The sequence below is a fragment of the Primulina tabacum genome, chromosome 13 (genome assembly GCF_025594145.1).
Source record: "Primulina tabacum isolate GXHZ01 chromosome 13, ASM2559414v2, whole genome shotgun sequence".
Classification (NCBI taxonomy): Eukaryota; Viridiplantae; Streptophyta; class Magnoliopsida; order Lamiales; family Gesneriaceae; genus Primulina; species Primulina tabacum.
In genome coordinates, this window is record NC_134562.1 from 5,990,973 (window position 1) to 6,000,802 (window position 9,830).

Genomic DNA, 9,830 nt, shown 5'->3' on the forward strand with positions numbered 1-9,830 from the left:
TGCTACTTCTATCTTGAGTTTTTGTAATTCCTTCTTAATTTCTTCGGAAGGAATTAACTGCATCTCCATTCTATTTCCTGTAAGTTCCATTGGAATTGTCATTTCTCTTCTGGACACTTTATAGATTAGATGATGCTTTCTGTGTCTTAGGCCAAGACTTCCTAATAACTTTTCTATCCTGTCCTGCAGAGAATCCTTGATATCTCTGAAGACTAGGATTTTCTCTCATGATCCTCTGGATCATGTTATTGGATATTGTTGTCTGGCTAAAGAAACCAGACAAATCTTCATGTGTTTCGTGTCGAAACACCTCGTCTTTACTCGGATTCTGATTCAGTTCCACCAGATTCTTCATGACTTAAGACTTCTTCTTCTTCATATATACTTTTGTCTGAGGCAATATTTTTAAATATGTAGCCATTTTTTCAGCTATCTCACTAAGAGATTCTCCAGCTATGACTGATTCTTTGGTTTTTATCGAAGTCATGTCCCAAGCAATTTTGACGGATCCCATAAGACTCATTTCCAGAAGTTTAATGAATCCTTCTCTATTGAGATCAAGTGTGCCTGCTGCGATTCTCATAGCAGATGTCCAGTCATTTATGAGATATTCTCTATTTTTGAAATCTAATACATCAAGATTAAGCATAACCCCATACAGATGTATAGGTTCTAAAACAGTTTTCCCCTAGGGTGTTTGGTGCAAGAGAATTTGACTTCTCCTTGTCCTTGTTCACGCTGGGTGTGATTCTCCACCAGTATGAAAATCGGGTTGAGATTCTCTCATATTTGTATTCTGAGATCCCACACTTTCTCTTGGTGGTTCCTGAGAAGATGACCAGGTTATGATAGGTTGTTCACCTCCAGTCGTGTTCATCTTTAGATCTACAACTTTGAGATTTACAAAAGATTTGCAAGCTCTTGTAGATCTTTTAAACCAATCCTTTCTAAATTTGTCATCAAATTAATTTCTTTTCTGAGACGGTTTTGATTAGATTGATCATCTTTTCTTCTTCAGTTAAAGGTTTGGGAATCACTTTGGTCTTTTCTCTTTGATGTAACAAGGGTTCAATACTAAAGGATGGTGGTAACCTTCATTCTGAAGTCTTTCTATTAGAACTTGGTTGTTGTTCTAGATTTTGAAGTTTTGTTCGAATATCCTTTAATATTTCAAGAATTTTTTCCTGGTTTTCAAAGATTTTCTCCACATTTTGTGGTACATAATATAGCATATTGTCATAATTCTGTATCGTCTTTTGAATTTCTCTAAGATCTCCCGAGAGTTTAGAGAAATCCGGTACTATTTCTAGGAACCTATTATTTTGAATCATAAGTTTACCTTAGGCTTCTGATAAGTTCCTTCTTGATATCTAACCTTAGTTAGATCTTCCTGTATCAAATATTCCAAAGTTTTGGAATAACTCCTGTAAAGAATTAATCTCGAACCTGGGTTCAGATTCATGTTAATTGAAAAAATTCTCCTCCTCAAACATTTAATTACTTTATAATAATAAATTTGTACGTTTGAAATATTTCACCTACGCTCTGATACCATTTTCCCCAGAAAAATTGATCATTAAAATATATTAGGATATTTTTGTTAATTTTAAACTTCTGAGGGAGTTTGGGCAAAATTTTTTAAGTGTATGAAATTAGGATAAAGTTAAATTTGAATTTGGGGATTTAAAACCAATTTTTCCTTCTTTTTATTTTCTGTATTTTGTTAGCACTTGGAAGTCAATTTTTTGCATTTTTATTCAAAGTGATACCTAACACGCTCGCTGTCTCGAAATTGTGCAAACAAATATATATAATTAGGGTTTTTTTTTTTTCAGATATATCTAGTAATTTTCTTCTCCGTGTTTATGGTTGGTCAAAATACTCGTCCTATCTCAAGAACAGGACTCAGTCAAAGGTTCCAAAATTATGCTAATTGATTCATTCCAAACTCCATTAATTCCATGCAAATCTCTTCACTTGGAATAATCGTCACAATCTTGATCGGAAAATAGTTCTCCGCCGCAGTTCGCCGGTCAGAATGAGCCTGCTATTTCTGAAGATTTCACTACTATTGCTTATCAGGCTGTTCTCCGCTGCCGATTGCCGGTGCAGCGGCGGCTGTGACTTAGCTCTAGCATCCTACTACATGTGGGAAAATTCAAACCTCACTTTCATTAACCAAGTCACTGGCGTCCCAATCCCAACAATCCTCAGTTACAACCCTCAAATTGCTAATCAAGACGTCGTGATAGCTGGTACGCGGACCAACATTCCGTTCCGTTGCGACTGCATCGACGGCGAGTTCCTCGGCCACGTGTTCACTTATGATGTTAATACTGGAGACACTTACCAGACGATCGCGAATGTGTACTACTCGAACTTGACGACTGTGCAGCTTTTGACGAGGTTTAACAGCTACCCCGCGTTCAATATTCCTGACAATGGGCTGTTGAATGTTACTGTGAACTGTAGTTGTGGTGACAAGGACGTATCGAAAGATTATGGTTTGTTTGTGACTTATCCTCTGAGGCCTGGGGAGAGCTTACAGTCGGTGGCCGATGCCAATAATTTGAGTTCTACTCTGTTGGTGAGTTATAATCCGACGGTGAATTTCAGTGATGGTGTCAGTGTGGTGTATTTTCCGGGGAAAGGTGAGACCTCAAAGTGAATTTTCGGAATCTTCTCATTCATTTCTAGTTAAATATGATATGGTATATTGGCCTTCAACCATTGGTGATGAATCGTATGAAGTTGTTTGTATCTTATTTGTTAGAGTGGGTTGATTCATGTTTGGTGCGTAAAACTGTTGAGTAAGTTATGACTAGTCCGTGTGTGACAATCACAAGGTCTATAAATTTATCACCCTTCCTTGTCAGGTGCATGTTATTTCAATCCATAGGTATATTTTTTATTTCGTGCCTTAATTTTCTATGGTTTTGATGGTACTCAAAATATTTCTTGTCTGAAATCCTGACAAAATTTTCTAGATGATGCTCAATGCTCTACTGTTTCATGAAACATATGGTTAGGGGTATGAAAAATAATACGCTGACATAATTGGCCTAAACAGTAGCAAAAAAAGATTAAAATCTCATACCATTATTTCACTGTGAGTTTTTCTTTTCATCTCTCATTTTTTTGTATCTCTCCTTTTCTTCAACCTCCATTAGAAAGGGATATACATACACATTTGTGGATAGAAAAGTACAATTCTTCACCATAGAGGATAAATTGTATCTGGTTTTCTCAATAGATTACCTTACTCGCACAGTAGCAACATTTCAAGACTTTTAGAAAACCCTAGAGATCTGTGAGGATAAAAACGAGTACCCATATCAGAAAATAACAAATTTCTGGAAACCAAGAGATATGCCATGGATTAGGATGCTCTTTTCTTCTGAGCTTATTTCTGATTTGCCCTGAACTAAAATTGTTGTATAATGTGGATTTTATGTTTCGAATATAATTTATGGGTATATGTTTAATGTTTATACCAGTTTTGTACGTTCTGCTAAAGGTTCTAACTAAATTCCATTGATCACTTTTTCTACCTGGATTATTTCATTTTGGAAGGATGGATATCATAAATAATTCAAAGCATTAAGCGATCTCACCAAATATAGGTGGGGCTCAAGGATAGAGTTGGCATACAAAGCATCAATTTCAGAATAGCTCAGACATTATTTTATTAGTTTTACATAATATGATTATTACTATTAAGTCATATCACGTGAATAAATTATATTTTCACTACATTGGATTTCATTATTTAAACTTTAATGATTAGATATGATCTTGTGTTGGAAAAAAATGTATTTACAGCACATTCAAGTTATCCTTAAGATTTTATGAGTTTTGAACACACTGTAAAATCAGAGCAGGGGCTTACTATAAGAATTTCATGAAAAATTTACGTTATAACCTCTTGTTAACTTGAAGCTTGTTTTAATTTTCCTCGACGAAAGCTTTATTTTTGAAATTCCATGAGTTATGCGCACACATAACTTAGAGCTATGCACACACATAACATAACTAGGCCATTATTCTAGTGAGTATCTTAGAGCTTTAAGCAAAATGTCAACAGTTATAATTTTCTTCTTTGTGTCATCATCTTTAATGGCTAATGCTCTACATTGTCGAAGTTTGAGATTTATTTTAATGCCCTAACATTTGTTGTTAATGAATTTTAAAGCTTTCTTTAGTGATACTTATCATGTGATCTACTGCTTTACTTGTTACCTAACTATGTTTAGTTATTTTCTGCAGATCAGAATGGGAACTATCCACCTCTAAATAGCAGGTAGCATTCCTTATTTTACAACACAAAGAATCTGCATATTTTTTAATTAACTATTGTAACAGAACATATTACTGATTTTAATGCATTTTTATTTGTTTTATCTTTTTGCAGCACAGGTGGCCAGGCTTTATGGGTTTCTAAAATTGTTCCGTTTCCTTTCTACTTACAAATAAGACTACATATGGCAATGGAAAGCCTTTGTATTCTGCTGATATTTTTATACCTTGTTATCAGGATTATCTGGTGGAATCATAGCTGGGATATCTGTTGCAGGAGTGGTTGGTGTTTTGTTATTTTCTGGATGTTTGTACATTAGATATCAGAGAAAAAAAAATGCGGCAAAGATTCAATTGCTCTCAGGAGTATCTGAAGGTTGGTCATTCATTTAAAGCTGCTTTGTCGTGGATTGTTGATTCTTTTACTGCAAATCTGTCATCACATCTACTTGTATTCCTTATTAAAATGAATGTTTCACATACCACTTCTAGTTAAAAATAGCATAAAAGAAATTACTAAGAACAGTTGTTTTCCCTTTTGGATTGAGTTTATCTATGAAGGGAAGCATTTTTGGATATTTGGTTTGAATCAGTTTCCCTGAAGGCAACTGCTTCTGTTACATGGGTCTTTGAGGACCCGGACATCACAAAAATGGCATTAATGCCACGTCAGTGTCCTATTGGCGAGGAAGTTGGACGATATTTATATTGTGGGTGGGGAAGCCCATTAAGGACGTTAAATGTCTTACTGTGAATGGATCCTCGGCATTCATGATAAAGATTTATGATTTTATATCATTCATTATAGCAAGGAAAATCTGACACTGCAATTGTAACAAATAGCATTCAAAAAGGCTTTCAGTTTTTAGTCCACTTTTTGTTATATTCAAGTTCATCTAAGTAATTTGTGTACATACACTATTTGATAAGCTAATTTTCTTCCTTTTGTCAATTAGCTCCGCGAGGCACTTTTATCCATGCATCTGATTCTGCTGTTACTCGGGATGGCACCTCTCAAGGGCTTACCGGCATTACTGTTGACAAATCTGTTGAGTTCTCATATGAAGAACTTGCAAACGCAACTAATGATTTTGACATAGCTAATAAGATTGGTGAAGGGGGTTTTGGTTCTGTCTACTACGCTGAGCTCCGAGATGAAGTAAGTAGTTTGTTTGTTTCTTAATTCGTACAGTTGAGAATAGTTATCATTGCAAGCCAAGGGTCTGACTGTGTTTAAGTTCCATTTCTATGCAAATCATGAAACTTGATGGTTCTTTTAAAGTCTGTCCCATGTCATAAGTAGAAAGCACTGGTTGTAGAAGGGGTGCAACATTGATTAAGGTTTGTCGTGGGATCAGATTTCATGAGGAATCCTTTGCTTGGATCACAGCGGATTCTTAAATTTCTGAATTCAATACAGATTCAATGGGAGCAAAGTGGAAACTGATAAAAGTAACTATCGATTTGAAATTTTTTTAAGTTTCTTAAACTATCTGATATGATCCCAATCTCAATCATTAATGAAGATCAAAGCCTCAAGTTAAACTAAGATAGGAATGAGTGAAGTGACCAATTAGGGAGCCATGATGCAGGGAGAGTCTTGTTTGAACTATACATCAAGCATACAAGTGACTTGTTTTAATAAAATGAATTGAACCTAGATATTGCAGTTTTTTGTTAGCAACTTTTATATTATCGGATCTGTTTTCTGAATCAAACTAATATTTAGCTTTCATTATTGTTTTGGTATCAGGGGTATATTGATCAGAATTTAGAAATTACTAGAAATGTGTTTGGTGTGCTGATACAGGACCCCTTCAACCGATTGTTGGTGGTTTTATGTTATTAATTTGCTAGGAGTTGTGATCTAGCGCATTTGGTTCTATATATTGGATCTTTTCCGTCTGGGTTCCATTCTGGGTCTAATATCATATGACCATCCATTCCGGATTTTTTTATGTCTTATTTGTTATTCTATGACAAATTTCCATGCAGAAAGCTGCAATAAAGAAAATGGACATGCAAGCCAGTAAAGAATTTCTTGCTGAATTGAAGGTTTTGACGCATGTTCACCATCTCAACCTGGTACTGCACCATATTCTTCAATATCTGAGTCATCTTTTTATATACACGATCTCATTGAAGTCGACTGATCTTAGTAATGCCATGTCTTCATGAACCTGGTTTTGGAGTTATAAAATTTTGGATATGTTACAAGAACATATAGGACCTTGTTTGGACTTACGAGGCAATACTCCTGATTCACAGAAAAACAGTGCAATTACCAATTGGATGTGTAGAACATATCCTTGAGTGTCTTTACCATGGAATTAATGTACACATACATACGTTAAAAACGCGCATGCATAGTGTGCATTGCCAGGTATAATACATCTATCTTTAGAAGGTCAGGTTATTTTTATAAATCTCTTTAACCACATAAATGTTACTTTTACATGCTAAATATGATCTTTATATACTAAATATGATCTTTATATACGTTGAATAATTAGCAATTTATCTGTCATTTATGTGTGCGACAAATGTTTTTTATACCACTATAAATAATTGAAAATGAGGCATAGCAAAAATTGTTGTGAAAAAGTGGGAAGGGCCGTTCTGCTATTAACTCCCACTCCCATGATAAATAATGTAGTGATATTTGTACTCTTTGATGTGAAAAATGTGCACACCAAGTAATAATAACACCTTATGAATTAATATTAATTTGTGTAATCGTTCTGTATATACAAAATGCTTACATTCAATTTCTGTTCCTCTATCTGTATTTTTAATGATTTGCTCGACAATAGCAGTTTTTCATTCATTCTGAGATTATAGATCAGTGCTGCATTGGTGGTGGATTGTGAGATTGATCTTTCTAGTCATTCTAAATTTTTCTTTGGATACAGGTGCGGTTGATAGGGTATTGCGTGGAGGGCTCTCTGTTTCTTGTATATGAATACATTGAGAATGGAAACTTAAGTCAGCATCTTCGTGGCTCAGGTGTGATGTGTTCAAATGTGTTAATGGGATACACAATTTGGCGTTCATAAAAGACAATAGATTTATAATGTGTTTTTCCAGACAAGGAACCACTGACATGGTCAACTAGAGTGCAGATCGCTCTTGATTCAGCGAGAGGTCTTGAATATATCCACGAACACACTGTCCCAGTCTACATCCATCGTGATATTAAATCAGCAAATATTTTAATAGACAAGAACTTCCGCGCAAAGGTTGCTCCACGACCTTTATCTTATTGCTGAAAACAATTTGTGTCATACTTCAATTTAATAACCTGTCATGCAGGTTGCAGATTTTGGATTAACAAAACTGACTGAAGTGGGAAGTACTTCGTTGCCAACAGGGCGTCTTGTGGGCACATTTGGTTATATGCCGCCAGAGTAAGTAGCCAAACTCATCTTCATATTCATTCGTCAGCATTATTTTTTGTTGCTGGGATCTTGATATAGCTGATGAAGTGGAACTGTTTGTTTTTTGTAATTTTGACCTTATGTTGACCACGGTGAAGATTAACAATTTTATTAGCTTGTAACAAGCTGCAATTTAGTTAAATGGATGAACCCTAGGAAGTGCTTGTGTTGCAACCTTTTAGTGGAGAAAAAAGGAAAAAACTAGTAATTTGGTTTAATCACTTTCTCAATTTTTGAAAAAGACAGACCAGACCAGACCTCAAAGGTCCCAAAAGCTCTTGGATTTGAAAGAAAATAATTGACAGCATATAATCTGGTTGGACGACAATGACATTTTACTTGTAACTGTAAAATAAAAAATTATACGAGTTATTCTACTTCTACGGGGACATCATGATGGCTCAACAAAGGAGATTCATTTTCACTTTCGGTATTCTGCTTGTAGATATGCTCAATTTGGTGATGTTTCTCCAAAAGTAGATGTCTATGCTTTTGGTGTCGTGCTTTATGAGTTAATTTCTGCAAAAAGTGCAATAGTAAAGTCCACTGGTTCTGCTGCGGACTCGAAGGGCCTTGTTGCGTTGGTAAGCTCTCATGGATTTCTGTAGATGGAATACCCCATTGTCTTTTAATTACTGATGGGCTTCAACCAATATATGCAGTTTGAAGAAGCTTCTAGTAATCCAAACCCAAGTGAAAACCTCCAAAGACTGGTTGACCCTAGACTTGTAGATTATCCCCTCGAATCAGTCATCAAGGTTTCATAAATTTTTGAAGCTACCAACTACAAAATTTCTTATTCATGGTACTTCAGTAAAATCACCTAAATTTGTATGTTATTGTAGTTGTCTGCGCTTGCGAGAGCTTGTACGGCCGAAACTCCTGAAATTCGACCAACCATGAGATCTATTGTGGTTGCCTTGATGACTCTCTCTTCTTCGACAGAAGATTGGGACTTGGGCTCTTTCTATGGAAACCAAGGTTTGTTAAATTTAATGTCCGGAAGATAGGAACATGATTGCCATGTCTTCGAGATGCCGAACTATCAGAAGCTGTGCTATTGAATGTGTAGTTTTGTACATGCGAAGTGTAGTGTTATTTTATGTGAATGGAGGAAGGAAGAGCTCCTATAATTGAGATTTGGAATAAAAGTGGCTACAAGATGAAATTTTCTGGGGACTTTTTGGTTTATTCAGCTGGTGAATGTATTCTTTCTATATATTAGCAGCAGGATCACGGTTGTACTTGCATGATACAGGATTATAACGAGTTGTGTGTAATATATTTTTATTTTTAATTTTTTTTGTTCAAGGTAACATAAGATTTAATACGATATGTTGTACTCATGAAATAAAAGTTTTATACAATCGTCAAATATTTATTATTTGTAAGAAAATGAAATCATGATGTGCTTTAAGGTTTTTTTAAAAAAAATCACTCAAAATAATTGAAATCGGAACAACAAAACGTGTAATTTATCTTGCATAACTTGTATTATGGTAGTTGTCCTAGCAATCTAATTTGTTATTTGGTTTTATTGACTTTTATATTAAAAAAAATCTTTATTTTAATAAGATTTAACGGTTTTATCCAATTGTATGTCAATGTAAATTGCATTATTAAAATCATTGAATATACAAAAAGTACTACGAGTTCTGCCTCGTAATGTAAGATAATGAAATTCATTGGAAAACGTACCATATATTATAAATATGTTCCTAATCGATTCAGCTATCTAAAATAACGACAAATATCGCTTGAGCTTGAGACTAACATCTGTGATGTAAACATCATGTTTTATTGGTAAATGTATAAAGATGTTCATTCATACATATGAGTAAATATTTGATGATGTACTGAACAATCATCTCTCAGACTTTCCAAGTGGTTATCAATTATCGAGTGGAATAGTTTGCGGTTATGGTTGTACAACATTAGTTCTTTGACCCAGGACACCGTAGAGACTCTATGTACTAGCATGCACTTTGATTCGTATATCGACTCATTGAGGGTCATCAGGTGGCGATGTTGAGTGTAGTTTCGAAATACGTAGGAGCTAATGCATTGTCGTCGATGATTCACTGCTCATCTACGAGT

At 34.9% G+C, this 9,830-nt stretch overlaps 1 protein-coding gene across 1 annotated transcript; it reads left to right on the top strand.

Annotated features, from left to right (window-relative positions):
* Positions 1-1,840: 1,840 nt before the first annotated feature.
* LOC142522268 (chitin elicitor receptor kinase 1-like) lies at positions 1,841-9,030 on the top strand. Its single transcript, XM_075625511.1, has 11 exons — positions 1,841-2,651; positions 4,267-4,300; positions 4,524-4,672; positions 5,253-5,455; positions 6,292-6,381; positions 7,209-7,302; positions 7,384-7,535; positions 7,609-7,703; positions 8,179-8,317; positions 8,396-8,491; positions 8,579-9,030. Exons 1-11 carry the CDS (start codon positions 2,039-2,041, stop codon positions 8,741-8,743), a joined length of 1,830 nt encoding a protein of 609 aa, XP_075481626.1. The 5' UTR covers positions 1,841-2,038; the 3' UTR covers positions 8,744-9,030.
* The last annotated feature ends 800 nt before the right edge of the window (positions 9,031-9,830 follow it).

Excerpts from the sequence above, each read along its gene's own strand:
- LOC142522268 (XM_075625511.1), top strand. The coding sequence starts at position 2,039 with ATGAGCCTGCTATTTCTGAAGATTTCACTACTATTGCTTATCAGGCTG. Across the intron at positions 5,456-6,291 it reads ACGCTGAGCTCCGAGATGAA|AAAGCTGCAATAAAGAAAAT; the intron begins GTAAGTAGTTTG and ends ATTTCCATGCAG. Across the intron at positions 8,318-8,395 it reads CGAAGGGCCTTGTTGCGTTG|TTTGAAGAAGCTTCTAGTAA; the intron begins GTAAGCTCTCAT and ends CAATATATGCAG.